This window comes from Megachile rotundata, chromosome 10, assembly GCF_050947335.1.
Source record: "Megachile rotundata isolate GNS110a chromosome 10, iyMegRotu1, whole genome shotgun sequence".
Taxonomy (NCBI): domain Eukaryota; kingdom Metazoa; phylum Arthropoda; class Insecta; order Hymenoptera; family Megachilidae; genus Megachile; species Megachile rotundata.
Window position 1 is genome coordinate 8,845,591 of NC_134992.1, and position 17,435 is coordinate 8,863,025.

The 17,435-nt window shown below is 42.8% G+C and overlaps 1 protein-coding gene across 3 annotated transcripts in view; it reads left to right on the forward strand.

Annotated features, from left to right (window-relative positions):
* The window catches only part of hth (Meis homeobox homothorax), a 565,080-nt gene that overhangs the window by 355,730 nt on the left and 191,915 nt on the right, over window positions 1-17,435 (forward strand). For all 3 annotated transcript variants that reach the window (XM_012281928.2, XM_076536623.1, XM_012281931.2), the window contains one exon: window positions 6,651-6,799. In XM_012281928.2, the coding sequence (XP_012137318.1) occupies window positions 6,651-6,799 (149 nt within the window). The remainder of the gene's footprint in view (window positions 1-6,650; window positions 6,800-17,435) is intronic.

Below are 17,435 nucleotides of genomic sequence, written 5' to 3' on the forward strand. Positions count from 1 at the left end.
TATGCGCAGTTTATTTCGACAGTCCGCGGCGGCCACACCAAATAGAGCCACGAACACGTATTCGGTGGTCGAATCGGGCCTCGTCTGCTTGTCTTCTAGATTCCTTTTGTCAGCCTCGAGGATCGACGGCAAAAATGACGGCTCGCGAGGCGTGACGTTAATTGCTACCTGCTCTCCACGGAATAATCGTGTTATCGCGTTTAGGCCTGCGGTTTTCTCCTTAATGATCACGTACGCCTCATTGGTTTTCGATCACGATTATTACCGTCATTGCCGCTTATTGTTTCCGCTCTCTCACCTTATCCTTTCTATCAAACATATTGTACTTTCTGTCAAGTATGTCTTTCAAATTGTACGAAGTTACAGCTGTGACATCTTGAACAAAGCTGTAAATTATCTATGTTGAAAAGCTACAAGTCTTCATAGTTTTCGCTGCATGTTCAAAGTGAAATATTGTGGAGTTCATGAAGAGATTTAATATTAAAAGCTTGTTCAGTCAATAGTTCGCGTTTGGTAGATGTGGACATTCAGTGAAAAATGTAGGAGGTGCAACTGGAAGCTACTAGGTACTTAAAGGTAGAAGGTAGTTGAAGCTACTAGGTGTTTGAATTATACTAACTGTTCACACTAAGGAACCATCTACAGTCCTTTACTACAGTTACTAGTAACTGGTGGTAGTCAGATAGTCGATTTTTTTACTAGCTGGTCTATGCAAAAAAATGTAAAAATTAGACTACAATGTAATTGTCTCCAGTTACTGTATAACAGTTCAGGACTTCAGTATAAGTCTAGGACTTCAGAATTAAAAGGTGCTTATAACAATTTCCTCACGCGCAGAAATATAACATAGAGTTTGCGAAGTGTATGTGGCATGTGGTGACGACCACCGTCCATCGAAGGTTCTCCAGCACCGCGTGTTTCGCCCGTGTCCGCTCGGCCCTCTCGAAATAGCGTATAGTGAAGCCGACGTGAGACTTCGCTTATTCTTGACCCATCGGCTAAGTATAGCCCGCGACAGCTCGAAAGAAAGAAGCACGGGAGGAGAGACAGAGAATGTGTTATTCCCCGACGTCCGCGTTGGTCGTCAGGACCCGCTTGATTCTCGTCGTGTCTGATCTCCGTACGAAGGGGAGAAACGGGCCAGCACTCGGGAACGGTGTAAACGTATAATTGGCTGCACTTAAATCTCTATAACGCGGCAGTAAAAATGCACGGTGCGCCGCGTAAATCAACACGAGGACGATATGGCTCCCACCCCGGCGGGCCACTCTGTTGCGCCGCCTCGTAAACGCGTCGTACGGGACCGTGTACAAGTCGCATGCCGCGCACAATTTTCGCGACTTTTCGCACGGCTGTTTGTCGAGATGATAAATTTTAGGATGAAATGATTATTTGACACTTAAATCATTTCCAAATCAGTTAGATACCTATCGGCTGACGAATTATGCCGAAGGAGATTTCTATGCTGATACATCATTGAACTACCATTGAACCACTTAAGTTTAGCATTGATGTTATGGGTCTTTCGAATTTTGGGTATCTCTGAAATTTCAAGGTGTTCGACACTTCGGACTTTTCGGATCTTCGGAACTTTCGAGTTGTTTGACACTTTGGGACTTCAGGATGTTAGAATATGAGTCTTTAGGATTTTAGGAATTCTTGAATTTTTGCAACTTAAGAACTTTGGATCTGCGAGGACAGTTCAGAAATTTTGAAACTTTGGGAAATTTTTGTCTCAGGAGATTTTAGAGCTTTTTCATAGTATATGATTTTAAGAATTTTTAAGAATTTTATACAATTTTGAGGGGTTCGAAACTTGCTTTGCAATTTCAGAGGGGACTTCGAATTTCAGAATAAAATTTGTTTGTGTAGACTTTTTCTTTATTTTCTCCTTTCGTATTGTCTTCCAAGATACTTCAATGAAAAACGTACTCCTATGATATATGTCAAAATCTGAATTCCTATCGAACTAATATTGTACCCAATTTTTGATGCGCACCTAACCAACCACTAGCGAGAAAGACACGCAGCAACGACATCTACTGTTCTCACACCGAACTAACATCCGTACATTCTTGCAATCCTACACACTCGAAACTATTATAACAGTAAATGCTTTAACAAAAAAATACGATTCCTTTCCCTCGCTAAATGATCACTTTGCCCATTGATTCATGCAGCAGTATCACTGTTGCCTATCAGTGCTTATCAGCAGCTGAGAACGCTGACAGCAATTGAAAGTCGCGACTTATTGTCACGTGAAAACGCGCCATTACTGTTGCAAATGTTAGAGAGACTCTATTGCAGGATACACCGTGACTAGTCGATCTTGATCGAGAAACACCGGTTCGCCTTATCGGTCACGCGCGAGTAACAGCGCAGCCGGATTACGCGCACGATCAGGTGGGATTCTTAATTGTAATTTGTTACTTCAACGTGGCGGGAAACTAGATACATCGTACGTTAGGTGAAATCGTTGTATAGACTCCGGTAGATGGGATAGATGGGAAATTTATCGCTAGATACTTGATAGGTAATAAAATTTCTTGTTTAGAGGATGTGCTAACGAGGAGTGTTAATTTGTTGAATAATTCATATCGTATAGAACGAAGATTATTGGAAGTTTGAATTTCAAGATTCTTGTTAATTTTATACTATCTTATTGTCTTTCTGCGTTTATAAGTATTTTCTTCATATTTTCTATGTTCTGTGTTTATATGATACTCTAGCCGTGTCGAGTTATACGGAACTGATACAATATTAAAATAAATTAAGAAGGGTAAATCTTACGGCAATGTCGTGTTCAACAGTGCTTCACTATGCAAATTGTACTTTAACTTCAAATTAAGGAGTATTAAAAATTCGATCAAGATTTATAAAATTTGAATGTAAAGATGATATTAGATATTTCACTCTAAAGTTCTTATACCATATTTTATTGTAAAGTTCGCTCTCTGAAATTTTACAAAGTGTATCTCAATAGCTCTGGTTCAGATTCTATCTCAAACATGTAACAACAGATTTTGAGTTTAGTGTCAAGAATCACACGACGATACATAGACCCTTGACTCCATATTGATTCTAATAATTTTCCTACATAATCCACCAGAGATTTACATGAATACAAGTGTTCGTAACGTGGTGCAGAATCGCGCAATAACAACCAAGAAATCACGTCATCCGTCTGCCCACGGTCGGCTTCACAAGGACCTCGATCCCTTCCTCCGTTGTTTTCGTCCCGCGGTCCTCAACAAAAACAACGTCGAATCTTCTCCACCCTCGGCCGTTCGTAATGGCGAGCCCGTGCAGGCGAATAGAGCGGTCTAGAGGCGCACGAAACGGCCGGCAGCCGGCTAGCGGAATAACGGAATGGCCAGCGGAGCGTCCCCCTGATTGCAGTTAATTTACTCGGTGAATCGAGTTAATGTAGCGTGCCGATCGTACGCTGCCGTTACTCGTACCCTGACGTATCGGTCGAAGAAGCAACGTGCCCGCTTGGCTCGTCAGGAATTTCTCATTTCCGCGAGAGAAACTAATCCCGCCCGAAAAACGAACCTGCAAGAAGCGAAAGATGAAGAGATACGCGTCGATTCGCCGCAAATCTGGCATGTGGAACGAACAAGATTTGTCTACGAATTAACACGCATCGACTGCTTCAATGGCGGTCATTTGCATCAACGTGGAGAGTTTAGTTTGATTCATTCATTTTATCAAATTTGATATTTACTGAGTAGACTTAGTATGAACTTAGTAGACCTAGTAGACTTAGTTTGATATACAATTTTGGATTAAAAATACAGCACATAAATATGAGGGATGAAACATGGAGCTTCATACGATTATTCATCTTGACAAAAGTTTTGGCTCAAGATTTCTTCAATGTATTACATGAAAGTGTTCAAACGATGTATATTATGTAGTATCCTCATATAATATTTTGTCACTTATGTGACTCATAGTCGAAGGTATTTAATATATGTATCTATGCATATGCATATGTATACATCTAACCTAAAAACCGTATCAGGAAGAGCATTATAATATTCAACATATCCCACAAATCTGAAACAATGACCTTCAGAAATGATTTTCGCAGAGGATGCATCCGTAATAAAAGAGAAGTTTAATCTCCGAAGTAGAGGATGGAGTATCAAATCTGTAGGAACGGAATGGCAGGTGGTCGCAGTGAGGTTGATCGAAGTCGATCGTTTTTCCCTCGATTTTCTGGCCTTGAGTCGAGGGGAAGGTATACGTCTCGTTCAGGTCCGATTTCCATCGATCTCCCGTCGTTCTGCTCCGTCCGGCGGACAAATTTTTCGTCCTCTTTTCGAGCGACCAGGCTTTTTCGTCGGGCGAATTCAAAGTTAATCTCGGCCACGAGTCCGTTCGACGAACGGGGAGAGGATGGGGTAGCTGGCGCCCCCGGGCGACCTGTCATCGTGAAACCCCTGGGAGCACCGGGCTCACCCTGATCTCTCTGTTACGATAGAACCTTGGGAACCGGAGCCTTGGGCAGCACGATAAGGCTCGGTCATTTATAATCCGTCCGCGTAAGTAGCCTGTCGTATTCCTTTCGCGCCGATCGGGAGAGAAAGAGAAAGGAACAAAGGAACCTTCAACTTCCGGCCGTTCTAACGAGATCGATCGACCGACACGCCGGCTGAATTTCGATCATCGACCTCTTACTTATCGACTCCATTTATGTACACTGATTTTAATCACGTACCTCCGGTGATTTGTGTATTCTGATTTTGTACAACATTTCCCTTTCTTTCGATGCTAATTTGCTAGTCGGTTATGCAAGAATACTTCAGTATAATCCTTTCATGCACTTTTTTTCATTCTGCATATTCTTCATATTTAATTAGAATTTGTGTATTTGGACGAAATTGATTTTTATATTTCACGAAAGTAGTCTTTGTGAAAAAGTTGCAGTAATCTTGTGGCGTCAAATTGTAATGCAAAAGTAGAGGAAACCTTCGGCCGCAACTTATGTAGAGTTGCACAATGAATAGCCCTTCTAACACACTAAAAAAATAGGCTTCCGTGTTTAAGATACACTTCCAGAAACCGGGTTTCCTAATCTCCATGTTAATTGACACAGAAAAATCGCGTGATTAGTCTGAATGTTTATATGAACCTTTGCACACGATTTCGGGTGAGAAAGATGACCTTTAACTTAATGAGTAAAAAATGGTAACAAAGTAGATATTATAATGAGGTACTCAGACTATCTAAATGCACATCGTGTGGCCATATAGCGTGCAGGTACGAAACAAAGTAACAGAATACTAAGACTAAATATTAAGAATCCACTGTTATAAATATAATACTACAGTATATCGTGTATAACCAATCAAAATTAATCGAAAAAAAAAGTAAAATATCCATCTAACAAATTGCGCAAAAAGATCCTGATACCCAAGTTCATCAACTCCGTTAATTAATGCGGGAATGTGTCTGACGGTTAGGGGTGTACCTGGAAATGACTGTGGTCCGATAATTTATAAAAATGATATTTGCCTCGGTAAAGCGTGACCGTAAGCCGTCTTAATATCTCTCATTACCGTCTCGCTGCTCGAGTCCCCAGTGACCGTGCAATTAAAAAGCTAAGATTGATAAATGACGGGGAATTAATACGCTCTGGGGGTTAGAAAAGAAGCGAGGAAGGGGCAGCAGCGTCGGTTCGGGGCTAGGACGTTTACAGGGGGTGGTTCAACGAAAGAGGGACAGGGTGATTGCGGGTGGCTTAATGGTGTTTGTATGCATGGGAACCAGCCTCGGGGGTGAGGTAGTTATCGCTCAGTCTACTTTGCACCGAAAATCGGGTGCTTGGTTTAAACCGCTCGAAAATCTCACCCTTAATAATATACGTTGCTTGTGGAATTGCGTTGGAGATTGCCTTCCGCAATTTCTTTCGTCAGTTTTGATCGTAAACCTACTTTTGCATAGGTTTTTGTTAGGGTGTTGGAGAACATTGAATGTGGGAAAGTTTGATATGTTAACGAGTTAAAAGGTAACTTAGTTATGGAGATACCTAGGTATCTAGGTACCAATTTTGCGGAAGTAGTTATTCAGATGTTCGGTTTCTTACGTACAGGTTATCTAGGTAATCGATTACCTGAGTTTCTGGATCGGTTACCTAAGTATCTAGGTTTCTGATTAGTTAGGTCTTTGGTTATTTAGGTTTCTGCTTATCTTGGTTTTTGGTTATCTAGGCTCTTGGTTATGTAGGTACCTGCTTATCTAGACACATGGTTACCTAGGTACCTGTTCACCTAGGTACCCGGTTATCTAGGTACCTGTTCATCTAGATACACAGTGACCTAAGTATCTGTTCACCTAGATTTGCCTGTTTACCAAGTAGCTAGGATTCTGCAGATGTTAATAGTTATCTAGGTACTTAGATACCAGTTATCCAGATGTTAGTTATCAAGCGGTCACCCAGATACTTGGTTACCTAAGTGCTGATTGCCTGGTACTTACTTAGACATTGGTTACCTATTACTTAGTCATCTAGGTTATCAAGATACCCAGTTACTTATCTATCCAGATGTATACTTTGCTACCTAGATGTTTTAGCTCTATCCTGAGGAAGGTTAAATTCAGTTTCCGCGTAAATTAACAATCGGGTGTTTAATGGGTTTCAGGTGACGCGAGTAACGCGAGTATCGGAAGTGGCGAAGGCACCGGCGAGGAAGACGACGATTCGTCGGGTAAGAAGAACCAGAAGAAGAGAGGAATCTTCCCCAAAGTGGCGACCAACATCCTCAGGGCGTGGCTGTTTCAACACCTCACGGTAAGTGCCTCCTTTTTTCATAACATTTATAAAAATGTTTTCAATCGGTGAAACAATCTCCTAGTCCCTGCAGACTTTATCCGCGGTCATTCGCTTATCGAACCGCGCTTAATACGATCAAGACAAACGACGCAACGAAATCGAGCGGACAAAAAGGAAACATTTCCTAAATTGCTTTTACCCCGGCTACCCGGAGCTAAAGGTCGAAACGGAAAGAACGCGAAGACGGAAAAACGCGTTCGTTGACGAAGAGGGGGTACACTAATCTCCTAATGCCGAGATAAGGAGCGGTGCCACGATGCCGCTCCGAATCTAACAGGCTCCGGGCATCTAATGATTCACGGGTAATCTGAGCTGCAAAAAATGTAACGCGATTAAGGGATAGAGAGGGAATGGACCTACGAACTAGATTTTCGATCGTATCTCGATGGGGAGAGTCAAAAATTTGGGAGAAGTCGAGAACTTCAAGTAGAATTTATGAAGTTTCGGTCGGTCAGATTTATCGTCTAATCTGGGTCATATTTTCAATCTACTTTCAATCATATTTTCAGTCACTTCAGGATTAAAGGCGAAATTCTGGGATTTGAAGTTTGGGGAAGTCGAGGTTGAAGGTTAGGATTTCTCTGAGTTAGCTGTAAGAAATCTTCTACTCATTCAATCTGAAAGTATGTCATTTTTAACTTCAAATCGGTCAAATTGTGAAATTGTGAAATTGTGTGTAGTTCTCAGATATAAATAGCTACCTGCTTAAGAATGTACTTCATCAAACTATATATTAGATCGAACACTAAATCAAACTATATCTGCAAAGTGAAGTTGAAGAATATAAATATTAGAGCAACGTTCGAAAGCAGAATTTATATTTGAAGGGTAAGGGATGTCCGCGGTTGCGTAACGTTGCGCAGCAATTCGAGGCACGGTACATTGTCCCTCTACAGACACCCCATAGATTTCGGGTGTGATCAGGTTACCTTGCGAGAGCGGTAATCATATTGCAGCTCGGTTAATGCCATTACCGCACCATGGTGGGGAGGGTTGGCAGCCACCCTTGAAACCACCCCGCAACCAGCTCGTCCACCTCCCCTGTGATCCCGCCGCTTCTCCGGCTCCGGCTTCAGCAACCCCCCTAACAACGTGTATTGGATATGACGTCGGGGATAGTGGGTTCATGGTTTAATGCATATACGCTGTTTGCTCGATGACGATATCGTGCTGGCTGTTGAAAAGACGAGCTCGTGCTGCTGTCCCGATACGCGACTCCTCGTTCCTCTTCGGTTAATCGCATCCTCGAGAACGATTCCGGTTGAAAGGATTTTAATGTAAGTCGAACGTTTGCGCTCGTTTCCAAGCTTCTTAAAACGTGTTACCGTGCTTCCCGCGTTTTTTACTGCCTTCTGAATAACGACGGACCGCGTCAATGTTGATGGCCGACGGATCTTACGAATAAGATGGGACTACTGACTAAATTAACTCGAAGAGCAACAAAATGTTGTCCAAGCAACGAATTATCCAGATATGTTATCCAGTAATATATCCAAACTTGTTATTGGAAATATCTGGATTATAAGCCATATTCACTGACGTTGAACAAATTTTTATATACAGGATGAATTTCTGAAAAGTAATATAATTTGTAGGATAGCCTCGTAGAATTTTTCTTCACAAGTACTGTGACTCAACCTTGTATGAATAATATCATTTGACATACATAAGTGATACCTGGGCAGTCTGCCTACCAGCAGCCTATTAGCCTAAGTACCTATCTATCTATTAGACTAACATCAACCTATCAAATGAGTCTATCAGAGTCTATCAAATGAGTGTATCAAATGATCCTATCAAATGAGTCTATCATCCCGTCAAATCATCAGAATCATTACCCATATAAAACATCGAGAATACACCTAAGAGAATAGAATCTAAAGTTTCCACCCAGAATGACTTTCCCAGCCAAATTTTCGCAACGACTGTCAGCATTCCCAGCCACAGTTACGACCGTGCAACGACGAACGCGAAGGAAGTTTAACTGCGACCGCAGCTACTCCGCCTCCATCAAATTAATTTAATTTATACCCGCTCGTACAAGATGCCGTGCGATTTGCTCTCGGCTTCGTTCTACCCTCGGTCGCAGCGTATTCGTCTCCTTTGATCTAACGTCAGCCGAAACACGCCGGATTTTCTTATCCCTTTTCGTTCGTCTGCTTCGGTGTCTGACCGTTCGTTTCGTTCCTTGTTCGATTCCGGTCATCTGTCTACGCTCGTGCATGAGCTATGCGTCGCTTTCTCGGTGCCCCTGCGTCAACGTGGAACGCGGCTCGCGGATCAGACTTTCTCGAACGGGAACAGCTTATTGGCGAGCTCCGACGAATTCCTTGGCGCGAGACGCAATTCCGAAATGTTTCACCGAATGGGATATACCTGCTGGCTCAAATTTTCTATGACAGTTTTGGAGAGAATATAGGTTTTGTAGATTCATTTTTTCTCATGTTACGGTTCAGCTGTATCTGGATCACGGTTGCAATGGTTCACAATCGGGATGCTTCAAATTCGGGATGCATCAAATTCAGAATGTCTCAAATTTCGAAAGCTTTAAATTCAAATCATCCCAAATTTGAGGCGATCCAAAATTTGAATCGTTCCAAGTTTGATACGCCCCAAAATTTGGATCATCCAAAATTTTATTCGCCCCGAATTCGGATCATCCCTAGTTCCAATCGCCCCAAATTCGGAATGTTCCAAATTCGGATCGTCCCAAGTTTGAAGCGCCCCAAATTCAGAATGTTTCAAATTCAGATCGTCTCAAGTTTGAAGCGCCTCAAATTCGGATCACCCCAAATTTGAAACGTCCCGAAATTTGGATCATCCCAAATTTTATTCGCCCCGAATTCGAATCATACCTAGTTCCAATCGCCCCAAGTTCGGAATGTTCCAAATTCGGATCGTCCCAAGTTTGAAGCGCCCCAATTTCAGAATGTTCCAAATTCGGATCGTCCCAATTTTGAAGCGCCCCAAATTCAGAATGTTCCAAATTCGGATCGTCCCAAGTTTGAAGCGCCCCAAATTCGGATCACCCCAAATTTGAAACGCCCCAAAATTTGGATCATCCAAAATTTTATTCGCCCCGAATTCGGATCATCCCTAGTTCCAATCGCCCTAAATTCGGAATGTTCCAAATTCGGATCGTCCCAAGTTTGAAGCGCCCCAAATTCAGAATGTTCCAAATTCGGATCGTCTCAAGTTTGAAGCGTCCCAAATTCGGATCACCCCAAATTTGAAACGCCCCAAAATTTGGATCATCCCAAATTTTATTCGCCCCGAATTCGGATCATCCCTAGTTCTAATCGCCCCAAATTCGGATCGTTCCAAGTTCTAATAGCCCCAAATTCGGATCACCCCAAGATTGAACTACCCCAAAACTTGAATCCTCCCAAATCAGAAACACCCGAAATTTGAATCGTCTCAAGTACCATCCGCCTCAAATTCGGAATGGTGTCAAAGCCATAACCTCGGCAAAATCAAGAAAACTCCGACACCCAAGACCTTGGTCACAAAACGTAGCTCGCATCTGTTCCACGATAATTAACGAAACTCCGGCGCGAACGTTAGAGCCTCACGGCGGTAAGTCATCGGGGTAGAAAGATTGGGGAGTTAAATCAAGTGCGTCGAGGTCGTAATTCGTTCGGTGTATAAGAAAAAAGAGCTTAGAGCGGCGGAGAAGAGAGAAGGGGCTGTTTTAAGAGACTGGCACTCGGCTGAATACACACGCTTGGCTCGAGTCAGTTACTCTTTTAAGGCGTAATATGTATCCAGCGCGCCGAATGAATTCCGGTTCACGGTGTAGTCGCTTAATCGCTCGTAATAACGGCGAGACGAATGCCCGCGAGACGACTGTCGCGAAAAACCGCTGTAATTTCTGGCAGTGGATACCGGCAGAGTAATAGCACGACCGTGGAACCACCGACAAGATCCCTGTGAATCGACCGACCACCGCATTCTGATGCTCCTTTTATTCCCTGCTCCGTGATTGTTACTAATTTATCGGCGCCTCCGGCTACGAGTAAAGTTTCACCGAGTAATGTTCGCGTGATTACGTTCTCTTAAACTTTGCGTTAACCGGTCGTTCGTAACCGGGTTGACTCGTTCGTTGTCACATTTCTGTTGGGATGCGCGGTAGCGGAGGATCTTCAAGGTAGTTTACCTTCATACGTATTTATAGATACAGAGCTATCTTTATAGCAGCTTTATTTTTTTTAAATATTCTTTCATTCGTTTCATTACATTGGTAGATAGCTAAGGGTAAATAGGCACAATTGTCAAAATTATTTGGTGGTCTGATTAACCCCTTCCTGTGCCATTTATTTAACAGATGCGTCAGTCAAGACTATTCAGGGCTATAACATTAAAACGTACAAAGAAAATTAAAATGTGAGTATTTTATATTCAAGGATCCTTGATAATGCAACTTACAGTTGGATCTAAATTTCAAGTTTACAAATGTTCAAAGTTTGAGTAAGGTTTGTCACATTTGAGCTGTAAGTGCGTCATGAGTGAGACTCGTCAAAGTACGGGAAGGGGTTAACTGGTTATAGAGTGTACTTGACGATGTCTGTTTACAAGAGCTTGTAAAGTTGTATCGATTTTGTATCAATCCAATATGTCCCTATAATTCAGGTTACAAAAGTTCCAAATATACCACCACGAATTAAATCTATTATTAAGTCATTGATCTGGAGGTTCATAATTTGTATGAACGCTATTTATGTGAATGCTTAATAGAACAATAAGGTCAGAGGGGTTTTAATTCGATAGAAGAAACGTAGAAAGTCTTTCTCTGTTGCTCCTTGGTTGTCATTTTGAAAGCCATCCAACCCCTCTGTACGTCTGTCGAGGCAGCCAGCGTACCAACCTGACCGACCAACCAACCAACGAACCAACTCTGCGACCCTCCCCAAGTTTAATTAGACGGAAGAGGAGCATACATCATGGTCGACTCCGTGTCCCGACCTTCCACGCCAGCCAACTTGGCCTTTCCAGAATTGTGGCCACCGACCTACTACCCCTTCTCTCTCGCTCTCCGTACTTCCTTGCCTCCTGCTTTCCGAACAATGTTTCAAACGACGCGTCTCTTGTACAATTGTCCTTGTTGCAGCATTCTGCGGAACCAGGCAAGACTTCCTTGGTTAAAACGTGTCGCGTGATAGGAAAACAAGCTTGAAGTTTAAATAGAACTTTCCACCGCTCTGATTTTACCTACGATGCTCTTACACCGTGTCTTCTGGGACAAGTCTAATTTGCTGTTGAACATGGGGACAAAAGCTGGAGGTATCTTGGAATTTTAAGTGGAAAGTTATTTTCGGGTTTAATTTTTAGGGTGGGTATTTTTAAACAAAGTTTCCGGGGTGTAATTCAGTGGAGATATATTTTTAGATATTATTTTGAGGGCAGGTAAGAATTTGTAGATGTAATTTTCAGGGTGGATAAATATTTTTAGATACCATTTTAAGGGTGAGTGAAAATTTCCGGATGTAATTTTCAGGGATAAATATTTTTAGATGTAATTTCTAGGGTGGTTGAATATTCTTGGGTGTCATTCAGTGGAGAAATATTTTTAGATATTATTGTGCAGGGGGGTGAATATTTCTAGATATAGTTTTCTGGGTGGATAAATATTTTTAGATATAATTTCCAGGGTGGGTAAATATTCTTAGGTATGATTCAAGGGTGTATAAATATTTTTAGGTATAATTTTAAGGGTACTTTATCCAAAGTTATCAATATAGACGTAACTGAAAAATTTCAAAACCCACCCCTATGTATTCAAACTAGTAATTGACCTTAGTTCAAAAATATTTCTCACCCTGAAAAGTGATACTTATCGAATGAAATTTTCATTGAATGTAAGTTTAGACTCATCGGTTGCTTATTAGAAAGTAGAACCGTTGCGTTAGAATGTTAAGAGATTACTCTTTGCGGTTGCTTAACCAACGAGGATCTTAGCGAAAGAATGAAAATTCATTAGGAAAGTTTCCTTGGACCAACAGTTGCTCGCGGCCAGCGATAATCCTTGGAAGGGGCGGGATAGAGAACGAAGGAAGATTGAAGATGGAGTCGACATATATAATCCATTTTAATTTACTCGGAAGATATATCCGTCTAGCTTGCAGTTTCCCCGCGACTTCCGTTCTGTCCCGTTCCTTCATTTTCTCTGCCTTTTTCCGTTCGGTCCCGCGATTCTTCTTCTCGCAGCTCGTTCGGCGTCCTTATTCCCAGACACCGTCTTCTTATATCAATGGAAGCATTTCACGAAATTACATTTGCCAGTTCCGTTTCGCGAATCGACTGGCGCCCCCGGGAACTCTTCCCCTTCTTTTTTCGAGCGAATAAATCGCAACAAAACCCCCGGGAGAAAACTAATTTTCCTACCGTCTCGTCGCGAGTTCGTGGAAAAGTCTTGATTAAATCTATCGGCGAATCGAGCTTAATGGCTTTCTGGTCACCTGCTGCGGATCCCGTCGAAATTAGAGAAAGGATAAATTCGATTCTAAGCAGGGATCGGCGAGAGAACGAGCGTCTCGAAACGAGGCGATTCTTATTCGATGTTCCATGTTGTAACACGAGAACGGAGCGTAGTCGAGGCAATCAATAAGCCATCTAAGGCAGGTAATGCTGCTACGGTACAAACCGCAAACCGGCAGTGCCATTATCTGCACACACACACACGTGTACGTACCAGACACGCGTATCAGAACCGAGAGATGCGAGTTTCATCAAGATCGATAATGAACCACGTTTCATTTAGCGTATTGCTCGCTGCCATTCCGACATATATCTTTGCCGCGATCTTTAATTCATCCGTATCTCGCGCGACGATCGTATCGAGACGCAGCGTGAAGCTGCGAACAAAAACGCGAGATCGATCTGACGCGTGGCGCAGCATTCTTCCACGTCGTTCGACTTCTCTCGCGTTTGTAAACCGCCATAATCTCCAACTAGCCTTTTTCCTCTCCGACCCGATAGAATTGCAAATCCATTATTTCCACGCGCGATACGCTCCCCTGTCACGACTTTTGTCGGCCGTTTAATCGACTACGATCTTGACGATTTAAAAGCTTTTAAATAAGAATCGAAATTGCTCTCGAAATCTCTGCTAGGAATTTCTAGTATCATTAATGTTATCTGATAGCAATCGGTTACTTATAAATCCTATTTAACACAATAATCGATTATCAAGCTTCAACTTCATCAACTCTTAACACATAGATCATTAGGCTATCTTAGATCACTTGAGGCTATGTATTAAAAAACTTCTCAAAATAAAATTACGCGACTTCAAAGCAAATATATTTTATTCACCTTGCAGAAGAATATTATAAGTCATTATTCAATGGTCAAATAATAAGATGCGGCAGACACAGATAGGCTTTCGTAGACAGATTCCTTAACCCCTTGCATTATGACCTATTTGTCAGGTGCGTCAGTCAGAACTGACTATTTGTAGCTACAATATTAAAACAGACAAAAAGAATTGAAATGTTATGTCAATATGTTATTATTCACTCGTTGACTATGCAAATTATAATTGGATTCGAACTTCAAATTGAAACGTATTAAACATTTGAGCAAAATTGATCACGACCGAGGTACGAGTGCGTCACGAGTCAGACTAGTCAAAATAGTGCAAGGGGTTAATAAACAATCGCTGAATTATTTGGGACTAAATTATGTTAGCAGTCGTTTTTCACTGGAACAGTCAAAAAGTGTTGACGAAACATATTTTAAACAATTTGCATAGAGAATCGTAGCGGGCGTTTTTTCGGCCGTAAAGGGGCTCTGTATGGCACTCGATCCGGCAGCTGGTTGACTGGTTGGCTCTGCCCTCTTCGCCGCAACAACTCCGCCGGAGCGTTTTATGCCGCCATAACCGTAGCGCGGCATGGCCCACTTAGATCTGCTATCTCGGTCCCGTCGTGCTGTCCGCGTATACCGGCTGATATCTATTGTCCCCTTGCCACCCCTGGATCGGTCGTTTAACCGTCTCGCTTCCGGTCCCGGCTGCTCGTCCTTGCCCGTCGCTGGGTCAAGGTCTACGGTGCCGACGTGTCCGCTCGCGCAAACGCGGTCCAACGACCGTTTGACGAGTTTGTTAGCCGAGAAACAAGCACCGTCAACCACGGACAATTGTTTCCCGCTCGAGGAAGAAGCAGCTTGTGCGCCCCGTTGTCACCCTATCGGCTCGAAAGGACACGAAGGAGACGTTTGCATACATCGACCGGCAGTTTTCCGCTTGAACAAATCCTCGATACGTTTCGCCTTCCTCCGTAGAGAAAACGCTTTGCATCGCCTCGCTTCTTTTACGCGCTTCACCGTCTCTTTCATCCCTCTGGCACCCTCTTTACTGATCTTACGATCTGCTTACGCCGGGATTTTCGACGCCCGGAGGACACTGAATCAATTATAGAATTGATTTCTTTGGATTAATCGAAACTTTCTTGAACTTTTGTCCTGCGTGAAATTTATCTGGGTGCTCGAGATTGAGAGTCCTCTATCTTTTTGCATCATTTTACTCTTTATTTTACTGTTATACTGTTTTACTGTTCCATTTATTTTATTATACAACTACGTTACTACCATCTGACTGTTTTATCTTACTATTATTATCGTATTAATGTCTCACTAGTTTTATGACACACTTGACACGTTGACAATTTTATACATATATTAACAACTTAGTTGATCTGTTTTTATGATCATACTAGTTCATAGCCTGCTTCGTACTGCTGCACGTTAACTTCATGTCATATTATACTTCTATATAAGAAAGTTCCGTTCTTACCGCTCGGGTCTGCCATCGATCAGTTACCGCGATAGGTAGAAGATTTAGAAAATTCTCGTCGTTTCATTCTACTTTATGTTATGTTCTACTTGTACAGAGTAAAGATCAACTAACTGTCCATAGCTTGAAGCTGACATTAGTTACCGTATGAGATAGCAGTTTCAGAAACCTCTCATAGTATGTCCATTTTAGTTTATGCTGCATTTTCCTTGTATACCTGCAGTTTATGACCGAAGTCAGTTACCGTAGGACGTAGTAGATTTACGAATACGTATGTCCATTTTAGTGTAAGTCAACTTCTACAGATTACAATTATCTTGATTTTGACTTGAGACTGAAACCAATCAGTTACGACGGGAGGTAGTAGAACCAGAATCTCGTATGTCCATTTTGGTGTACCTCGTTTCTTTTCATGAACTGTTTTTCGACTAAAATCAGAGTAGTTTAATATTTTCTCCAAAATAGTCATAGCTAAACATTTTCAGTATAAAGACAAGAATAACGTGAAAGATTTCCAAAGCAGAAAGGCTCGTAATTCAGTCGACCCAGTTCGTTTCTGAGAGCAAGAGCCGTTGGCGATGGTGTTGAACGGGTCACAGAGGGCCAGGTAATTTCCTCGTCTACAGAAGGGTAGCAGTTAGCTCGAAGGGACATTTTCCTCGTCCTCGGTTATCCTTCTGGCGTCGGTGAAAGGTATCCCCGTACCAAGGTACGTCCCTACGGTCAACCTACAACCTTCAACCTTCTCCTGTTGGCCCCGGGATACGGCAACCCCTTCTGCCTTTGGTTCGTGCTCACTGGCGCCGCCTCGGCTCGCATTTGAATATAATGCTTGGCCCTCGTCGACCGAGCGTCCCGGCAACCGAAGCGAACTGTAATTATGTTGATGCGCGGCCATTGTTGCGTCCATCCTGGACGCTCGGCTGAATGCCGAATCTCCTTCTTTCCCTCTTTGAAAGGGCCTCTCCTCTCTCGCCCACGCCGCCGACATGGCGAGAGAAACCGAGACGATTATTCTTGTATCCTTGATGCGTTTTACCGAAACCGGACAACGAGCAGCTTCGTAAGAACGTTAGTCTCGGTGCACGATAACGAGCGTCTCCCTCTGGGGAAAATGGCGATTTAGGGAATAGCTTCGAGGGTTTTGATGAGGATTGACGAGGTGCAACTTTGGAACTTGCGGGAAGGGATTCGGAACTTTAGCATGGCAATTTGAAAATTTGGAATTTTGTAAGTTTACACAGTTGAGGATTTGACTTGGGAATTCGAGGATTTGGTTAGTGAATTTCGGAATGCGACACTTTGAGAAATCTTTGTCTCCATATAACCTGAAAGTATCGAACCAGTACGCAATTTTCCAGGGAGTGTTAAAACGAAAGAAAAATGTGGCGATCGATCGTTCAATTTAAAGGCAAAACTATGTATTGATCCCCGTGCGAAATTAATCGAGGGCTCGATTTCCCGGAGATTAATCGACGAAGCCCGTCCGTGGAAGTCTGGAATCGGGTCGATTAAAAAAAGGAAGAGAATTCTTAAGAGCGGAGCGGATAATTGCAAAAACTGTAAGCGGTTAGAGGCAGCGCATCGTCGCAATGGGGGTGGCGTAGCTGCATCCAGCGGGTTCACTGTCGGCCGGTATCCTTGTCTACGTAAAAAGGGGGTGGTACGCGGACCGAGGATTAGACTGTCGCCCCACGACAGGCTAAGCCCCTATTTTTACGAAATTTATCGCCGTTAATCCCTCGCCCTCCTCGCCCTCGCCATCGGTGCCCGTTGTTCGCGTCGTCCTCTCCGGTTTTTCGC